This window comes from Bufo gargarizans, chromosome 6 (assembly GCF_014858855.1).
Source record: "Bufo gargarizans isolate SCDJY-AF-19 chromosome 6, ASM1485885v1, whole genome shotgun sequence".
NCBI classification, from domain to species: Eukaryota; Metazoa; Chordata; class Amphibia; order Anura; family Bufonidae; genus Bufo; species Bufo gargarizans.
This window is the reverse complement of record NC_058085.1, coordinates 308379508-308401111: the sequence shown is the minus strand read 5'-3', so window position 1 is coordinate 308401111 and position 21604 is coordinate 308379508. Positions and strand designations below refer to the sequence as shown.

General features: G+C 43.8%; 1 protein-coding gene across 2 annotated transcripts in view; it reads right to left on the bottom strand.

Moving 5' to 3' along the window:
• Nucleotides 1-6245: 6245 nt before the first annotated feature.
• Nucleotides 6246-21604, bottom strand: part of STAMBPL1 (STAM binding protein like 1) — a 92160-nt gene continuing 76801 nt past the window's right edge. For both annotated transcript variants that reach the window (XM_044297033.1, XM_044297032.1), the window contains exons 9-12: nucleotides 19474-19611; nucleotides 16135-16247; nucleotides 10043-10142; nucleotides 6246-6596 (exon numbers count right to left, since the gene is read on the bottom strand). In XM_044297033.1, the coding sequence (XP_044152968.1) occupies nucleotides 6540-6596; nucleotides 10043-10142; nucleotides 16135-16247; nucleotides 19474-19611 (408 nt within the window). In that variant the 3' untranslated portion in view covers nucleotides 6246-6539. The remainder of the gene's footprint in view (nucleotides 6597-10042; nucleotides 10143-16134; nucleotides 16248-19473; nucleotides 19612-21604) is intronic.

Genomic DNA, 21604 nt, shown 5'->3' with positions numbered 1-21604 from the left:
ACTCTGGTCTTCCCAACTGTAACAAGCCACCCTGGTCTCCTCTTAAACAGCAGAGGTATCTGATGAGCTCAATGGTCCAGGTGCAACCCCCTACAGATATACTCTCCTGATTGCCTATATTTAATTTGTACAGAAAAGTAATTGAATTGGCTCTTATTGATTGGTTGTTAGATTTTTTTTTATTTATCTATGAGGTCCATATGTTTTATTTCATGCAGTGACTGAAGTGTCATAGAAATGCAATTTCGCTAAGAGAACACACAGCATGGAACAGCCATAGTCTCTTAACAGTTTTACTAAGCAACAATAATAACAAGATACATAAAAAAGACCAATAAACATATCTCCGTTAAATGTTACATAGTTAAATTTGGTACTGGCGTACGCAAACATTGAAAGCACATATTATTCTGAACTGCATTACTGCTGCACCTACCATGCATGAAAAGTTAAGGCACTTTGCGCACATTTTTTCAAAAGTGTGGCCCTTTTAGATGGGACCCTACACTTTCCTGGACTTAGGTCTAGAATATAAATTCAGGGCAGTAGGATCCAAATGGGGCATGGCTCAAATGGACATCATCTGATTCTGGCAGGGGATTGAAACAGGTATTTGTGTCTGCAGAGAAGTGCTTATCGCAGCAGCCAGGAATGGTGGGTGAGTCAAGCAACCTCAAGTCGCCAGCCTCTGCTAAAATCCTATTCAGTATTCAGTAGTTGTAAAAACATAAAAATACAACTCCTTATACTGCAGATATGTATATAATGTTACTGGAAATCAGCTCTGGAAATGTGAGACACAGTAGTGATCATGGGCAAGATAATTTTCAGGATTTCCTTTATATCCAGTAGAAAAACTCTATGGTCATTCTCTACATTGTGTTAGTAAACCGGAAAATACCTAAGACTGACAATACCATCACTCTCTTCCCCTTTTCCCCATGTATGGATGTAGTAGAATTAGCACTCATCGATTTATGAGACGTGTTATCTAAACTAAATGCGTTAAGCAAACACCTTCAATTGCTTTTCAATAGCTTTTGTCTCAAGATAATGCTGATAAGTTAAGAAATTTGAGTTAAGAGCTTGAGTGCTAGCCCTGCTACATCTGTAATAATCTCTAGAGCAGGGATGCACAACCTTTTCTAAAGGCTGAAAATAAAACTTAAAGGCTATGTACACCTTTTGGGCAATTATATTATTATTACTATTTTTATTACAAATATGGAACCTTTTTTCTGTTCAGATCCGAGATGCTCTAATATAGAATCTGAATTTTCTCTCTGCTCCGTCAGCCAGCTAATCTGACAGCTCCTTATCTCTGCTCTCTGACATTATTAGCTCAGTTCTTATCTTACTGATAAGAATGTGGCTAAAATAAGTGTTTATGACCTCTTAGTAATTTAGAGATAAGGGTTATTAGATGACCAGCACAAAGTCAAAGTAAAAAGTTAAATTCACACAGCTAGACAAACAGTTAACCCCTTGTAACAGAAAGGCTCAATATTTTTAATAAATACCAATTAAAAAAAATAATTTTTAGCCCAAAATGAGTAAAATGCAATCATAAAAAAGTTTGCCTCCTAAAGTGTACATAGCCTTTAAAAGGGTTATTTCTTAATTACTCTATTTATGGCATATTGAACATACAGTATATACTGTAAATGTCTAGTTACACTTCCAGGACTTCCATCTAATGAAAGAATATATGAAAAACACACGTGAGTTGCCACAAAATATAGACATACGTCTGTTACCAGATGGTTGAGGGTCGCATCAATAGTATCAAGGGCCACATGTGGTCTCCAGGTCGCAGGTTGTGCACCCTTGATCTAGAGTATTGCAGGATGAACGTGTACAACCACTTCAAGAGGTTTCATCATAGATTCAGGCTGTTCAGCTTATACAGTACGTATGTGATGAGGCTCTACTGATAAAACTACTGATGAACAGGATATGTACATGAGGTGCAACGGCGTACACAGAAGACAGGGACCCTGTAACAAAAGACAAAATTGGCTCCCATTATGGTGATGAATTTTGCAACAGGCCTGCTGTTTGTTTCCCTCTCCACACCCTTTCCCCGACACTTGGGCTAGTTCCCCACCTTCTTGCTCACCAAGGACATAGGACCAGCCAGATCTGGTCCTCCTTCCATGTGCATGTAGCAGCTAAATGGTCTACCAGATATTGGGCCACATTTTGTAATGTGTCTGTGCTTATAATCTGTCTAAAAAGTAGCACAATTTGCTTCAAGTAGGATTCTTAGACTATTTCTGACTTGTCTGAAAAGAGCTTCATAGGACAGGACAGAGTTTCATAGGAAAGGGATGGTGCCTAAGATGCTTTGTTTTGCACCAAAATTGCCCCACAGTTCTGGTGTATAATAAGTTATTGGAAAATTTGCCATTGAGCCCCAATAACCAGCTTTAATCTGTAGGGGAATCTGAAAGCAAGTGTTTATTTTCCCTAAAGCGCCTCCACAGGGAAAATGAAGCATTACACATTTCTCATTTAACTCATTGAGTTGTCCATGTAATGTAAAGACCTGATGGTTCCTCCAGAAAAAGACGTTCTTTGTAGATGCACCCTCTGACTAATACATCAGGGTGCTAACTACAATATATAGGAGAGGTTTCGCAAATAATTTACAAAATTGCATTCCTGCTCCATAGCTTGGGCGTCAGTGGGAAGTAAGTAATCTGATTGTTACTAGAAAGTCCATTAAAGTTAATATGCAACTACAGAATGAGAGCTGGGTGACCTCAGTCTATCTGACCTGCCAATGAAATGTGGTTTTTCAAACAATCTTATCAAGGGCACCCACAGTACACTCTATACAAGATACTAATATTTCTGTACTACAGCACAATTACCATGAATGGGCTGTGATATCAGTAAATGTTTCATAGGTACAAGGCTACTCCACCCCAAATTCTCCTTGTATCTATTATATCGGGCATTTGTCCTCGTTTTACCTGTGCAGCCTTTTTTTATTCTAGTATATTACATTCTGGCACAACTTCAGATACCAGAGCCATGTGTAAGAGGCTGAATAGAGGCATATGGTGTTCCTGTGGCTCCATACAACTGAGTATGCCTCTTTATGGTGCTGCTATACCAAGAGTCAGCAACCTCCTGCAGCCCAGCTGTTGTGAAACTGCAATTACAAGCAGGCGTAAAACTGCTTTCTCCGCTGCCCTCTCAGGGGCTACTTTTGAATTGTTTACCTTTTGGTGAGAGATCATTGACTGCTATACATGCCTCTGCAACACACTTTTTGCCCAGTTGACAGACAGAGGGGGTGCATCATTGGACGGAGAGAACCACGATGGGTATTTTTAAGAATTGCCCACCATCTAGGACAGTGATGGTGAACCTTTAAGAGAACGAGTGCCCAAACTGCAACCCAAACCCCACTTATTTATCGCAAAGTGCCAACACAGCAATTTAACCTGAATACCAGTATAGTATATCTTCCATGTACTTTACCATTTAGCTATAATATCCTGTCTACATTCAGAGCGCTGCCTGTGCTGTTCATAGGGCACCCTGCGCTGATGAATGGCAGGAATAGTCTAGGGCATATTGATACGCCTTAGACTTTTTCCAGGGTGCGGGTGCCCACAAAGAGGGCTCTGAGTGTGGCCTCTGCCACCAGTGCCATAGGTTCGCCACCACTGATCTACGCCATTGTGACCTAGCTGGGAGGTGTTGAGAGCAGGGATTACATTAGGGCCTGCACACACAGCGGAAAAGCTCCAGACGGCCCAGACAATCCACCAACATAAACAGCTCTCACAGTTTTTGTTGTCATGGTCATGGTTTGGCGTCATGGTGGGACCTAGAAATAGGTCCTCCACCTATCAGACATTTTTGGCTAATCCTGTGGATGTATAATACATGTCTTATTTACATAAAACCACAAAGATTCTTCAACATTTCCCTATTGCTTGGATTTAAAGTGACTGTGAATGGATCTACTTAAAGGGGTTGTTTCACTTCGGCAAATAGCATTTATTATGTAGAGGAATTTATTACAAGGCGCTTACTAATGTATTGTTATTATCCATATTGCTTCCTTTGCTGGCTAGAACCATTTTTCAATCACATTATACACTGCTCATTTCCATGGCTACGACCACCCTGCAGTGGTGGTCATATGCTTGCACACTATAGAAAAAAGCGCCAGGTTCTCTGGTGGCTGGAACTTTGGGACCACACGTAGGCTAGTGCTTTTACCTATAGTGTGCAGGCACGACCATGGAAACGAGCAGTGTATAATGTGATGGAAAAAAGAATCCAGCCAACAAAGGAAGCAATATGGACAATCACAATACATTAGTAAGTGCCTTGTATTAACTTCCTCCACATAATAAATGTTTATTGATGAAGTGAAACAACCCCTTTAAGCAGCAAACTTAAATGTCCATAAACAATATCACACATAAAAAGCTAATAATGGGGCAATGTGCAGCTGCTGGATAATTATATGTACAAACCGGATTCCAAAAAAGTTGGGACACTATACAAATCGTGAATAAAAACTGAATGCAATTATGTGGAGGTGCCAACTTCTAATATTTTATTCAGAATAGAACATAAATCACGGAACAAAAGTTTAAACTGAGAAAATTTACAATTTTAAAGGGAAAAATATATTGAATCAGAATTTCATGGTGTCAACAAATCCCCAAAAATTTGGGACAAGGCCATTTTCACCACTGTTTGGCATCTCCCCTTCTTCTTACAACACTCAACAGACGTCTGGGGACCGAGGAGACCAGTTTCTCAAGTTTAGAAATAGGAATGCTCTCCCATTCTTGTCTAATACAGGCCTCTAACTGTTCCATCGTCTTGGGCCTTCTTTGTTGCACCTTCCTCTTTATGATGCGCCAAATGTTCTCTATAGGTGAAAGATCTGGACTGCAGACTGGCCATTTCAGTACCCGGATCCTTCTCCTACGCAGCCATGATGTTGTGATTGATGCAGAATGTGGTCTGGCATTATTTTGTTGAAAAATGCAGGGTCTTCCCTGAAAGAGATGACGTCTGGATGGGAGCATATGTTGTTCTAGAACCTAAAAATATTTTTCTGCATTGATGGTGCCTTTCCAGACATGCAAGCTGCCCATGCCACACGCACCCATGCAACCCCATACCATCAGAGATGCAGGCTTCTGAACTGAGCGTTGATAACAACTTGGGTTGTCCTTGTCCTCTTTGGTCCGGATGACATGGCGTCCCAGATTTCCAAAAAGAACTTTGAATCGTGACTCGTCTGACCACAGAACAGTCTTCCATTTCACCACACTCCATTTTAATGATCCCTGGCCCAGTGAAAACGCCTGAGCTTGTGGATCTTGCTTAGAAATGGCTTCTTCTTTGCACTGTAGAGTTTCAGCTGGCAACGGCGGATGGCACGGTGGATTGTGTTCACTGACAATGGTTTCTGGAAGTATTCCTGAGCCCATTCTGTGATTTCCTTTACAGTAGCATTCCTGTTTGTGGTGCAGTGTCGTTTAAGGGCCCGGAGATCACGGGCATCCAGTATGGTTTTACGGCCTTGACCCTTACGCACAGAGATTGTTCCAGATTCTCTGAATCTTCGGATGATGTTATGCACAGTTGATGATGATAGATGCAAAGTCTTTGCAATTTTTCGCTGGGTAACACCTTTCTGATATTGCTCCACTATCTTTCTGCGCAACATTGTAGGAATTGGTGATCCTCTACCCATCTTGGCTTCTGAGAGACACTGCCACTCTGAGAAGCTCTTTTTATACCCAATCATGTTGCCAATTGACCGAATTAGTGTTAATTGGTCTTCCAGCTCTTCGTTATGCTCAAATTAACTTTTTCCAGCCTCTTATTGCTACTTGTCCCAACTTTTTGGGGATTTGTTGACACCGTAAAAATTTTAATCAACGTATTTTTCCTTTAAAATAATACATTTACTCGGATTAAACGTTTGATCTGTCATCTACGTTCTATTACAAATAAAATATTGACATTTGCCATCTCCACATCATTGCATTCAGTTTTTATTCACGATTTGTTTAGTGTCCCAACTTTTTTGGAATCCGGTTTGTAACTTCCCTGCTTATGTAAATTATTATTGCATTGTTACTGTTTGGAACGTAATAGATGTCTGCAATTTTAGTTTATTTTTCTGCAAATACATATCCTAATAGCAGCCATTGGTTTTCCTGAATCATCATCCACAAGAGTACTGTACACCAGGAGACCTCAACACAGGACATGGATTTATCTGAAGCGCACTTTTAATTACAGGCCTCGTTTGATGTAAGAATCTACATACACCGGATGGTACGGGTTTTCATTATTATGGCCTGTGTGGTCACAGAAATCAAAGTAAACAAAATAAATTTCAAAATGTACAGGAGCAATAAATAAACCATCACATTTAAAATGTATAAATTAGAAAAAAGTCCATGGATTCATTGTGGAAATGGGTTAAGAAAACTGGCAGCCTTATTGTCATCCATCTGTGGAAGGTGGATACCGACGTTCCTTGATCACCTCAGATCCAGTACGGAAATGTTTGCATCCTTTACAATCACGTGTCTGCATGTCTGAGAAGGAATAAAAGATGGGGTTATAATCTCATAAATAACATTTTAAACAGTCTCTGTCAGCATGATCAACCCTATTAAACCAGCCATGCTGCCTGGTAGTGTTGATCATGATGATTAAAACAATACCTTTCTTTTGTTGTTAGCTTGAAGAGCCAATGTTGACACACTCACAGGGGATCACACAGTGAAGGGAGGGGCACACCCTTTCTTCCCCTCAGGTCACACCCTCGTTTGGGGTCTACTGCCTGATGGCGGTTGGGGTGCCCTTGGCATTAGAGGTGATGGCAGGGATCCGGGCATGGTGAATACACAATGAATAGGCTGGCTTTTATGAAACCAGTAACCACGTTTTTACAGAAACCTTTGGCAAAGTGCAAATACACGTACTTTTGGGAGTAGGTACATTTCTTTTTAACAGTTCTCATAAGGTCACATTCAGATACAGTCTTTCAATATTACTATGCTTCAATCTAGTTCAGCCTGGTGGTACATTATACTCTTCAAGAGGACCCGTCACCTCTCCTGACATGTCTGTTTTAGTCACTACTTGCATTCCCCTCTAATAACAATTCTAGAGCATCTATTTTATGACTGTGTTCTGACATTCCGATATTATTTCAGCTAGAAGTTTACAAATACATTGCCAGTAGTCTGCAGTAAAGGTACTCCAGTAGTGGGTGTGTCTGACTCTGTCCAATCAGTGCTGCTGGTGGAAGAATGTGCAGGGACACACCCACAAATGGGAACACCCATCTGTATATTTACTGCAAGCTGCTGGCAATTCATTTATAACTTCTGGTAGAAATAAAAGAGGAACGGCATAACATAGAGTCATAAGAATAGCGGATCGTTATTACATGGGGAATGCAAGTAGTTACTATAACAGACGAGTCTGGAGACATGAAAGGTCCTCTTTAAAGTCAGAATCCTCTTAAATGGTGCTTCTACAATGCCCACTGAGGGGCACAGTCCTTTAACAGATATATGTCTCTTTCCAATATGACTAGGGACCTGAGGCTTCTACTGCTAGTCAAAATGGTGTGAAGTCCCAAGCCAACATTCATGGGTTACTTTCACATGCAGTCGTCCTTCACCAACCAATATGACTGCTAAACCTTTTCAACAGACCTACTGTATTTTTCACCCCATAAGATGCACTTTTTTCCCCCCCAAAGTGGTGTCTCACTGTGTCTTATGGGGCAAACACTAATGGACACTTCCATTATGGAAGCACTCATTAGTACTGGAGGAACAGGAAGGGGTGAATGCAGTGCTCCCCAGGCTCTGTACTCACCACTTCCTGGTCCTCTGCCGTTGGCTGTACTATGGCTGCACAAAGTGTGAGGGCGCTCTGTGAACTCACGCTGTGCGCGTTGGGTCACAGCACAGCCGATGGCAGGAAGAAGAAGGGAGAGCACTGGAGGTGAGGAGCAGCAGCATCCGGAGCAGGAGAGGTAAGTTGATATTTATTTTATTTTATGTGATCTGAGACTGGGGACTGGTGCTGATCTGAGGCTGGGGGCTGATGTATAGCTGGGGATTGATCTGAGGCTAGGGGCCGATCAAAGACATGGGGGGCCTCATCTGAGGCATGGCGGGGTCTCATTTATATTGGGGCTCTTATCTGTGGTCTGATTGAGGATGATTCAAATGGGGGTCTGAGCTGAGGTTTGATTGTGGGTCTCATCTGAGGTCTTATTGGGGTCTTATTAACATTGGGGGTCGGATCTTAGGTCTGATTAAGGGTCCTATTAACATTGGGGGTCTAATTGGGGCTGTGAGCTGAGGTCTGATTAACATTGGGGGTCTGATTGCTGGTCTGATCTGAGGTCTAATGAAAAATATTGTTTTCTTATTCTTCTTCTTCTAAATGGTAAAACACTGGTTAACACTGACATGGAAAAGGATCTAGGAATTTTAATAAACAGCAAACTAAGCTGCAAAAGCCAGTGTCAGGCAGCTTCTGCCAATGCCAATAAGATAATGGGTTGCATCAAAAGGGGCATAGATGCCCGTGATGAGAACATAGTCCTACCACTTTACAAATCGCTAGTCAGACCACACATGGAGTACTGTGTACAGTTTTGGGCTCCAGTGAACAAGGCAGACATAGCAGAGCTGGAGAGGGGCCAGAGGAGGGCAGCTAAAGTAATAACTGGAATGGGGGGACTACAGTACCCTGAAAGATTATCAAAACTAGGGCTTGTTCACTTTAGAAAAAAGACGACTGAGGGGAGATCTTCTTAATATGTATACATATATCAGGGGTCAGTACGGAGATCTCTCTAATTATCTATTTATCCCCAGGACTGTGACTGTGACGAGGGGACATCCTCTGCGTCTGAAGGAAAGAAGGTTTGTACACAAACATAGAAGAGGATTCTTTACGGTAAGAGCAGTGAGACTATGGAACTCTCTGCCTGAGGAGGTGGTGATGGTGAGTACAATAAAGGAGTTCAAGAGGGGCCTGGATGTATTTCTGGAGCGTAATAATATTACACGCTATAGCTACTAGAGAGGGGTCATTGATCCAGGGAGTTATTCCGATTGCCTGATTGGAGTCGGGAAGGAATTTTTTACTCCCCTAAAGTGTGGAAAATTGGCTTCTACCTCACAGTTTTTTTTTGCCTTCCTCTGGATCAACTTGCAGGATGACAGGCCGAACTGGATGGACAAATGTCTTTTTCCGGCCTTATGTACTATGTTACTATGTTATTGTCCTCCTCTAAAACCAAGGGGAGTTTTTTGGAACGGTGCATCTTATAGGGCGAAAAATACAGTACTTCCTGTACTCTCTGGATGGATGGCTGAAACCGGACAACCCCTTTTAAGCCTCAACTACTTGGCGGTATGTCCTCACAGGACCCACGTTCCTGAAGTTCCTTGATTGCCAACTGCAGACTCACTCAGGGAGGAGGTTGAACCAAGCGGGGTGGACATCCACCCCTGCCTGGCAGCTTCAAAGCAGGAGGAGTTAACCTTCGATGTGCTCGCCTAAATCGACATACATTTACAACATATCATTTTAAAACGTATTTACACATTAAAATACATAACATTTAGTTGATTTGGTTAGGAGGTGCTCAGTAAGACGACTCTCCTAGTCCAGACGCCCCACTGCTCCAATATGTTTTTTTTTTACATGACACAATGCTCAGAACTGGAGATATTTGGAACAAGCTGTTTACAAGGGAATAATGCATGGCAACGTAGAGATATATTTGGCATTATCTGAAAATCTACCCCACGCTATTTCACGATGTGTTACTTAGCAACTCAAAAGGAAGCTAGAAAGCAAGGCAGTCTCTGCAACTTGGTCTGTCACAGCATCAGCGTCTACCTGATATTCCATCCTCAGAAAATATTTATTCTCTTTATCCGCTTGTAGGCAGAATAGCACACATAGCTTTGTAAATGTATATAATGTGTATGCATTCACTTACATTGAATTGCCTTGGTTCTTTGCTGTGTGGATGAAACCCTTTCTTTTTACATCCAGAAACTTCCAGCATGCCTGCATTCGTGAGCCGAAAGATCCCAGTACTGAACAAGGGAGAGGAAACAGATAAAAAGCTCAATAAAGCTAAAACCATAAACTGTAAAAATGTTAAAGCCGAAAAATAATGGTCCACCACCAACAGAGGCTGAGCTGCCCAAGTGCGCGTCCCCCCCCCCCCCCCCCCCAAACTTGTGGAGTCTTTACTAAATACTTACTGTTGTAATCACACATAAATATGCACAGTTTAATGTACCAATTAACTATAGCTGTAAACAAATGCACAACCTCTTTAGATCCATATAAAGATAGAAATAAAGTGCAAAAACAAGTCATATAAGACAATAACCACATAATCGTAATATAAATAAACACAATCCTGTCAACAAGACAGAATAAATAAAAACTAGCAAGCTTTGCAGGGGTATGGGTAGATGGGGTGGTAGGACAAGAGCTGATGGTGGAAGGGGGGCTGGGTTAGATCATCTAACCCCCTCCCCCCCATCAGCCCTCGACCCTCCCCCCCCCCCCCCCCATCTACCCCACCAGACATTTAGATGTCATTTATTCCTGCAGCTCTAATGCTCTGATGATCACTGATCAGTAGATGACTCAAGTCAAGCCCCCCCCCCCCCCCCCCCCCGCAATTTAGATGTATGTTTGTTTGTTATTCATCATCATCCACCCCAACTCCCCCAACCCCCCCGGGGCGTTCCTTGTAATTTTACCCCATCCAGAACCCCATCAGACTTCAGATCAGACGGAAAAGAATATTATCTTTATTTAAAAACTATCTTACTTCACTTCAGGGCAGACTCTCACGCTCTATCCCTGCTGGGGCCTGGGCTGGGTCGTGACACAGTGCTGTGCTGCTGCCTGCTGCTGCCCGCGCTGCTCGTGGTCTCCAGAGGGCGCACATGACTGCGTACATCGCGTCAGGTCAAAGTGCACGCTGTACGCAGCCAGTCAGGCAAGCGACTGAGCAGAGACCAGAGCAGCGGAGCGGCCGAGCCAGGAGGCGGAGCGGGGAGGGAGCACGTAAGTCAGTGCCAAGTGCTCTCTACTCCCTCCGTCCTCCAGCACGGCAGGCGCGGCAGCAGCAGCGACGTGGTCAGTGGCCTGCCTGCCGCCCAGAGGCTGGGTAGCTGGCCTGGCCTGAGCCTCCCCAGCCTCTGTATCGGCCCGGCCCTGCATGGCAGCAAAGTAGATCCAAGCACGTCCCCCTCGTTGAAGGGTGTCCAGTGGTGGTGAGAAGGAGCTGCTTCTAGATTGTTACTATCTGGCCTGGTGTAACTGTAGTCATGGGTAGGCACAGGGAATACAGAGAATAAAATGCAGAAAACTTAACCTTTACTTTAAGAGCCAAGATCATCGCGCGTTTGTCTCTGGAGGTCAATAGCAGGAATCACTATGTATAAGGGGATGGAGGCAGTGGGACTGATCTACCAGACTTATGTGACCTTCATCAACCTTTAATGAGATTGATCTGGTCCAATTAGATGTCCATGTCTTGTTTAGAAAAAATGGGGAAATCTGAGTCAGAGGCTCCGAACAGAATTGAACATAACCTTTTCAGTTGTGTTACCTTGAGTTTAAACAAATTGCTTATGTGACTTGTTCTCCTCCTGTGGTTCTGACAATTGATGGAGGATGCTGGCAGGGTACTGAGGGCAAAAGCCTAATAGAATAGGCCAATTATGCAGACTCACAAGCCATTAAAGGAGTAGCTAAGCAGCTGGGACAGTTCAGTTTATAACAGCAACTTCAGCACTGGCAGGGAATGGATCAGCAACAAAACACCAAATACTTGCTGAGCAAAAGATAACTTCCACGAGGCTTGCATAGATGACAAAAGCCTACTGCAGCCCTAAATACAAGGACTACTGTCAATGCAGAAAATGACTGCAGATGATATTGAGACTCATTTGGCCATGTTTAAAGGAGGCTTCCAGTCCTTTTATATTGATGGCCCATCCTAAGGATGGACCATCAATAACTGATTGGCGGGGATCTGACACCCCGCAGTCCAGGTGATCAGCTGCTCTGCAATAGCGCCGATACCAAAAGTTCAACTGGAACAGATTACACTTCATATATAAAATGGACCCTCATAAAGGGATAAGTAACATTGCAAATACATTCACTGTCTGATCCTTTGTTACAATCTGTATTATACTCCAGAGCAGCATTCACAGTTATGCAGGTTTCAGAGTTAAATTCTCCCATGCTACCTCTATATCTATACTTGGGGGTCTGAATTTTAGGGAATTTAATATTTACACCAGGCACTGTTCAGTAACTGTCCCAATACATTGTAGAGCAGGGGTGCACCTAGCCTTTCTGCTGCCTGAGGCGAAAACTGAAATGAGGCCCCCCCCATACCAAATTCTCAACCTAACCCCTTCCCTCTGGCCTTACGGTTAAAGGGGTTGTCCGAGTTCAGAGCTGATCCCGGACATATCCCCATTTTCAACCAGGCAACCCCTTGACTTGAGAAAATTGTGCAAGGCAAAGGTATTTTCTGGAGTTCCGGTGATGAACTGGGCTATCCATAGGACTGCCAGGCGGAGGCTTCCGCCCAGCAGTGAGCCCGGTGACGTCATCGGCACTGATGGGCGGGCTTTAGTGCTGCCCTAGCCTGTAAAACGGCTAGGGCAGCGCTAAAGCCCACCTATCAGAGATGGTGACGTCACCGAACACACTGCTGGGTGGAAGCCTCCACCCAGCAGTGTGTTTTTGTAAATAAAAGAGCCCTTGCCCTTGCTCTGATGCTAACAACAAGGGGGCTGCCTGGGTGAAATTATGGGTATGTCTGGGTACAGCTCTGAACCCGGACAACGCCTTTAATGGAATATTTGGAAAAAATTACATATAGTGCTACAAAACATACTAGTTAATATAGCGATACTGTTGAATATGAAGATGAACACTTCCAATCGCCTCACCTAGAGGCTCACCCACACACACATTAGTCTTTTGTCGGCCAAACTCACTGAGAAAGGAGGGTTCGGCCGACACAATATTTATCGGTAGCTCCCAACTCTCCCCCACCAGATGATGTAGGGGGAGACAAAGATCGTACGAAATGAATATTTTTGCCTGATTCTTTTGTTCTCCTGGGAGAGAAGTGTCTGGCAGTGTCTTTCTCTGTTCTCCCCACAGAATACACCTACGAGCCAAATGTGTATGTCTATGGGGAGGCTGAGAGGGAGTCGGGAGAGGTAGCTGTCAGCCGAACAATCATTTAGCTAAGAGTTATTGAATGTGTATGGTCAGTCGATGTCTGACGCCAAGCTTTTAAACTGTTTGCTATAGTATCGAGTAGATTTATGAATGTAGCTCTTGACTATAAAGCCTCATTTACACGTCAGTGCTTTGGTCAGTGATTTCCATCAGTGATTGTGCGCCAAAACCAGCAGTGTAGGCTACACAGAAATCAGGTATAAGGGAAAGATCTGCACCTGTTCTGTATTTAGAGCCGTACCTGGTTTTGAAATCACTGACGGAACACTGATGTGTGAATGAGGCATAAGATGCAGATTACACAACATTTTTTCTGCGGATTTCGTGCAGATAAAACACAGTATAAGGCCTCATGCACACGACCGTTGCGTGCATACGTTTTGTGTGCCGTTTTCCGTTTTTTTTTCGCAGACCCATTGACTTTCAATGGGTCCGTGGAAAAATCTGAAAATGCTCCGTTTTGCAGCCGCATTCGTGATGCGTGTTTCCTGTCCGTCAAAAAAATAAGACCTGTCCTATTTTTTTGATGGACAACGGTTCACGGACCCATTCAAGTCAATGGGTCCGTGAAAAAACACGGATGCACACAAGATTGGCACCCGCGTCCGTGGCCGTAGGCTACTTTTACACAGACGGATCCGCAGATCCGTCTGCATAAAAGCTTTTCCAGAGCTGAGTTTTCACTTCGTGAAAACTCAGATCCGACAGTATATTCTAACACAGAGGCATTCCCATGGTGATGGGGGCGCTTCAGGTTAGAATATACTAAAAGAACTGTGTACATGACTGCCCCCTGCTGCCTGGCAGGTGCTGCCAGGCAGCAGGGGGCAGACCCCCTTCCCCCCCCTGTATTTAACACATTGGTGGCCAGTGCGGCCGCCCCCCCCTCCCTCCCCTGTAGTTAACTCATTGGTGGCCAGTGCGGCTGGCCCCCCCCCTAGATTCATTGGTGGGCAGTGCGGCCGGCCCCCCGTCCTCCCCTGTAGTACTGTAGGTTCACTGGTGGCCAGTGGGTCCCTCCCCCTCCTAATTAAAATCTGCCCCCTTATCATTGGTGGCAGCGGAGAGTACCGATCGGAGTCCCAGTTTAATCGCTGGGGCTCCGATCGGTAACCATGGCAACCAGGACGCTACTGCAGTCCCGGTTGCCACGGTTACTTAGCAATTTGTAGAAGCTTCATACTTACCTGCGAGCTGCGGTGTCTGTGTCCGGCCGGGCGCTCCTCCTACTGGTAAGTGACAGGTCTGTGCGGCGCATTGCCTAATGATCTGTTACTTACCAGCAGGAGGAGCTCCCGGCCGGTCACAGACATCGCAGCTCGCAGGTAAGTATAATGCTTCTACAAATTGCTAAGTAACCATGGCAACCGGGACTGCAGTAGCGTCCTGGTTGCCATGGTTACCGATCGGAGCCCCAGCGATTAAACTGGGACTCCGATCGGTACTATCCACTGCCACCAATGATAGGGGGGGAGATTTTAATTTGGAGGGGGAGGGAGGGGGCCCACTGGCCACCAATGAATCTACAGTACTACAGGGGAGGCAGGGGGGGCCGGCCGCACTGGCCACCAATGAGTTAACTACAGGAGATGGAGGGGGGCCGGCCGCCATGGCCACCAATGAGTTAACTACAGGGGAGGGAGGGGGGGGCCGGTCGCACTGGCCACCAATGAGTTAACTACAGGGGAGGGAGGTGGGGGGGGTCTGCCTGGCAGCACCTGCCAGGCAGCAGGGGGCAGTCATGTACACAGTTCTTTTAGTATATTCTAACCTGAAGCGTCCCCATCACCATGGGAACGCCTCTGTGTTAGAATATACTGTCGGATCTGAGTTTCACGATCTAACTCAAATCCGATGGTATATTCTAACATAGAGGCGTTCCCATGGTGATGGGGACGCTTCAAGTTAAAATATACCATCGGATTGGAGAAAACTCCGATCCGATGGTATAAAAGGGACTCCTGACTTTACATTGAAAGTCAATGGGGGACGGATCCGTTTGCAATTGCACCATATTGTGTCAACGTCAAACGGATCCGTCCCCATTGACTTGCATTGTAATTCAGGACAGATCAGTTTGGCTCCGCACGGCCAGGCGGACACCAAAACGACTTTTTTTTCATGTCCGTGGATCCTCCAAAAATCAAGGAAGACCCACGAACGAAAAAACGGTCACGGATCACGGACCTACGGACCCCGTTTTTGCGGACCTTAAAAAAAAACGGTTGTGTGCATAAGGCCTAATACAGTACCAGCAAAGTGAATAAGATTCATGGATTTTAAAATCTGCAGCATGTCAATTGTTTGTGCAATTCTGCACTTTCTGTAGAGTGGTTTTCTCCATAGACATCTGTGAGGTTAATAAAATCTGAAAATCTGAACCATAAACTGCATAAAAACACATCAAAACCACAAGAAATAGTGCAGATTTATGTGCACTTCTTGTGCAGATTTCATGCGTTTTTTGCACACAAACCTGCACCGTGTGCAGGCATCCTAATACAAACTGTAAATATCAATTTAACAAGCTTCAAGCAATGTATTTACTAAGTTACTCAACTTTTTATGTACGGTACATCATTTCTGCATACAAGATGTGGTAATGTAGTAACTTGACACATCATTAAATACAGTTTATTAAGTGTCAAGTTAATGTTTGAGCAGCATTTTACGGTTTATAAAGGTGCAGCAAAGGTGAACATACCCTTTAAATATCAGTGTATAATGTTTTCTATAACACCCAGTCAGAAATTCAAAAACACACGGTGACACATTTTGATTTTGCAATTTACATACTCATTGTGCTTTGGTGAACAGACAATAGCAATGGCTTCTGGTAGCATGAGCTGGTAGGAGCAGTGAGTGTGAAGATCTACGCTGGACAAGAAAGCTGTCTGTGTTGGATGAGTCTGCAAAAGAGGAGTGAGGAAAAATAAATTCATGACTGACACAAGACATATAAGCTATTTAAAGGCTATGCACACCTTTGGGGGCAATATTTGTTTTATTATTGTATTGTACTCATTTTTAGCTAAAAATCATCTTTATAAAAAAAAAAAATAATTATTGAACCACTGTCTTTTTAGGCTACTTTCACACTTGCGTTTGATCGGATCCGATCATATTAATGCAGACGGAGGCTCCGTTCAGTACGGATCCGTCTGCATTAATAACTTAGAAAAATTTCTAAGTGCGAAAGTAGCCTGAGCGGATCCGTTCAGACTTTCAATGTAAAGTCAATGGGGGACGGATCCGCTTGAAGATTGAGCCATATGGTGTCATCTTCAAGCGGATCCGTTCCCATTGACTTACATTGTAAGTCTGGACGGATCCGCATGCCTCCGCACGGCCAGGCGGACAGCTGAACGCTGCAAGCAGCGTTCAGCTGTCCGCCTGGCCGTGCGGAGGCGAGCGGAGCGGAGGCTGAACGCCGCCAGACTGATGCAGTCTGAGCGGATCCGCATCCATTCAGACTGCATCAGGGCTGGACGGAAGCGTTCTGCTCCGCTCGTGAGCTCCTTCAAACGGAGCTCACGAGCGGACAGCAGAACGCTAGTGTGAAAGTAGCCTTACTCTGTTCTGTCAGGCAGTTCGCCTGACAGGCTCCTTATCTCTGATCATTGACCTCCTATACACTCATTATAGCTCAGTTCTTATCTTTCTGATAAGAATGTGGCTTAAATAAGTGTTAATAACCTTTTAGTAATTTAGAGATAAGGCTTATTAGATGACCGACAGAAAGTGAAAGTAAAAAGTACATTCACACAGCTAGATAAACAATTAACCCTGAATATATCTAATAAAGACCAATTGAAAAAATAATTTTTAGCCTAAAATAAGTAAAATGCAATAATAAAAAAAATACCCGAAGGTGTACATAACATTTAATACATTCTGGTACCTAGATAAATTTCAGGTGTCAAACTTAAAGGGGTTCCCCAGGATTTACATATTGATTACCTATCCTCAGAATAGGTCATCAATTTAAGATCAACGAGGGTCCAACTCCAGGCACTTCCTCTGATCAGATGTTTGAGGAGGCTGCAGCATTTTTGTGAGCACTGTGGCCTCCTCACAGCTCAGCAAGCACAGCTCCATACCTTGTGCCCAGCCCCATTCACTTGTGCCTAGACCATTTGACCAATGAACGTGATGTTGTGTAATCTAGAAAGAGGCCTAAGTGCTCATGGAGTGCAGAGGCCTCTTCATACAGCTCAATCTCATATTGGTGACCTATCCTGAGGATAGAGCATCAATATGTAAATCCCGGAGAACCCATTTAAAGGGGTTCCCCAGCCTTCACTGATAGACCAGGATAGGCCATCACTAGCTTATAGGAGGGGGACTTAACACCACACCCCCCAACAATTAGCTGCATCAACCTTGAGGTGGAAAGAGCTTGTTACTACAGTGCTGCTCCCATTGAAGTCATTGACTTCCCTTCTGTATAATGATCAGACTATAGTCCATCCACGTCATTATTAGAAAGATGGAGGCTCAACTGTCATCTACTATGTGAAGCATGTGCAGCCACCAAAAAACCCCAAGGAACACTAGGCGTCCCCAGTACCACTTGTGTTCCTGCTTTGCTTTCTCACTTTTTTGACTCCATACCGTGCACCATCGAATCCCCAAACAACATCAAAGAAGTAGGGGAGGCACAGGATTTCTATTTTAAAAGTGTTTTACTACTTTATCGCAATATGCTACATCAGCAAAATGTCTATGATTTAAGTCCAAAATGTTGTCTATATTTTGCTGATATACCATGTTGCATTAAAGTACTAAGTCACATTTAGAACTGGAATCTGGAGCCTAGCCATCAAACATCTTGCCAACTTTAGACATCTTGACTTAACACCGTATGGTTCAATGGTGTAGCACCACCCGTCAGCATGATCTATTACTAGCAGAACTTTGGCACCAGGAATGGTTTTGCATTTGCAATACTTACAAAACACAATGTGCTAATATTCCACATTTGGTAATCAGCTTCAAATGGCTTGAGAACCTCCATGGTTCTGGACCAAAATGTCCTCTTGAAGTTGTAATATCAGATATACTATTACTGAAGGTAACATTGTTTGAGGGCATTTCTATCATTTACTCTATAGATTGACATAAAAATCTTTTGGAAAGGATCCAATGACCATGGTCCCCTCTGAAGGAGAATCGGGGCGATTGATAACACCAACATGAATAAATGCCTTTAGGCCCCATGCACAAAACCAGATTTTTTTGTCCGCATCCGATTCACATTTTTTTGCGGAATGGATGCAAACCATTCATGACACCTCCCAGTAATTAGAAATTATTAGAAATGCGTCTTTGGTGTACGTCGCTATCACTCTTGATCTCCTCATACACATGCCTACCTGACTTGGCCGAGCAGGTACAAGTTCTAATTAGGGGGACGGAGGAGAAAGCTGTTGCCTGACTTCTCTGACAGCATCTAGTTATCCTGAGAAAACAGGATCAGGCATTTAAAGGGCATCTGTCAGCAGATTGGTACCTGGCTGACCTGTTACATGTGCTCTTGGCAGCCGAAGACGTCTGTGTTTGTCCCATGTTCATATGTGCCCGCGTTGCTGAGAAAAAGGATGTTTTATTATATGCAAATGAAAATCTAGGAGCAATGGGGGTGTTGCGGTTACACCTAGAAGCTCTACTCTCTCTGCAACTCCCACACCCTCTGTACTTTGATTGACAGGCTCAGGTGTGGTGATGTTTACACTGCCTGGCCCTGTCAATCAAAGTGCAGAGGGCGTGGTATTTGCAGGGAGAGCTGAGCCTCTAAGAGTAACGGCAACGCCCCCATTGCTCCTAGGGGCTTATTTACATATACTAAAACTATTTTCTCAGCAATGCAGACACATATGAACATGGGACCAACACAGATGCCTTCAGCTGCCAACAGGTCAGCCAGTTTCATAGGTACAAATCTGCTGACAGATGCCCTTTAAAATACAACTGCCCAATCTATACATCCCCAATATGTGACGTTGGAGGGACAGAGCTGGTAGGCCCTCATACATATTAGATAGTTGTCCAGTTTGGCCACCATACATCTAATCTGTATGGCCAGCTTTAGCTAGACAAGAACTATCAGAACAATTTACTACATTTGTCACTTACATGGATCCAGCCCAAGGTAAGAAGATTGTGCTGATCTTGTACATTAAATAATTCTTCCACATTTTCCATGTCACAATAGTCCGGCCCTGCAGACTGCTTTGGTACAATTACATGTGTAATGGTCAATTCATCATGGGTCTGCCAGACATGAAAAAACATCAATGAGGAACTCCACACAGTCTAATACATAAAAGGACATGTGCTACATATAATCCTGGTCTAAAGTAGCCAAGTACCGGAGAATGAATGGGTCAGAATAAGTCATGATTGTCCAATGCCGCAATATAATTATCCATTATTTATTGGGAACACTCCAGGAAAAACTAATGGCTTAGTTGCTCATAGCAACCAATCAGAGTGATCCTTTCATTTTCAAAAGGACCTCTGGAAAATGAAAGGTGGAATATGATTGGTTGCTATGGGCAACTAAGCCAGTTTTCCTTTACACCAGTTTTGATAACTCTCCCCCATTGTGTTATATATATCTGGTCAAATAAAAAACAGCAATCCTCGACAACCCAGGAACGCAAATAATCTTCTATTTGTGTAACTCGCTGTCAGTGTAATCTAATTTAGGAGATCTGAATTAAACTTGCCTGTCATCCCATCTAGAGAAGGAAAGCAACTGCTGCAAATAATGGAACAAATCATGGAACCTGCCTGAAAGCACCCCTTCCTGCCCTGTAATTGTACATGGATGCCGGGTGGGCCTTGACACAAGCCCCATACATTTAAAGTGCAGGGGCAGTGGTGCAATGCAGACATAAATGTAGAAAAATATCAGATGATCTAATCCATGCATTTAGTCAGAAACCTCCAGCACGCCAGGTGTTGTGAAACTACATCTCCCATCATGCACACTTGCTTGGCTGCTCTCTAAACTCCCACAAAAGTGGAAAGAGCATGCTGGGAGTTATAGTTTCACAACTGGAGTGCCGAAGGTTGCTGATCCCTGGTCTATAAAGTAGTCCAATGTCCCACAATTGCATGTACAAACCGGATTCCAAAAAAGTTGGGACACTAAACAAATTGTGAATAAAAACTGAATGCAATGATGTGGAGATGGCAAATGTCAATATTTTATTTGTAATAGAACGTAGATGACAGATCAAACGTTTAATCCGAGTAAATGTATCATTTTAAAGGAAAAATACATTGATTAAAATTTTCATGGTGTCAACAAATCCCCAAAAAGTTGGGACAAGTAGCAATAAGAGGCTGGAAAAAGTAAATTTGAGCACAACGAAGAGCTGGAAGACCAATTAACACTAATTAGGTCAATTGGCAACATGATTGGGTATAAAAAGAGCTTCTCAGAGTGGCAGTGTCTCTCAGAAGCCAAGATGGGTAGAGGATCACCAATTCCCACAATGTTGTGCAGAAAGATAGTGGAGCAATATCCGAAAGGTGTTACCCAGCGAAAAATTGCAAAGACTTTGCATCTATCATCATGAACTGTGCATAACATCATCCGAAGATTCAGAGAATCTGGAACAATCTCTGTGCGTAAGGGTCAAGGCCGTAAAACCATACTGGATGCCCGTGATCTCCGGGCCCTTAAACGACACTGCACCACAAACAGGAATGCTACTGTAAAGGAAATCACAGAATGGGCTCAGGAATACTTCCGGAAACCATTGTCAGTGAACACAATCCACCGTCCCATCCGCTGTTGCCAGCTGAAACTCTACAGTGCAAAGAAGAAGCCATTTCTAAGCAAGATCCACAAGCTCAGGCGTTTTCACTGGGCCAGGGATCATTTAAAATGGAGTGTGGTGAAATGGAAGACTGTTCTGTGGTCAGACGAGTCACGATTCGAAGTTCTTTTTGGAAATCTGGGACGCCATGTCATCCGGACCAAAGAGGACAAGGACAACCCAAGTTGTTATCAACGCTCAGTTCAGAAGCCTGCATCTCTGATGGTATGGGGTTGCATGAGTGCGTGTGGCATGGGCAGCTTGCATGTCTGGAAAGGCACCATCAATGCAGAAAAATATATTCAGGTTCTAGAACAACATATGCTCCCATCCAGACGTCATCTCTTTCAGGGAAGACCCTGCATTTTTCAACAAGATATTGCCAGACCACATTCTGCATCAATCACAACATCATGGCTGCGTAGGAGAAGGAT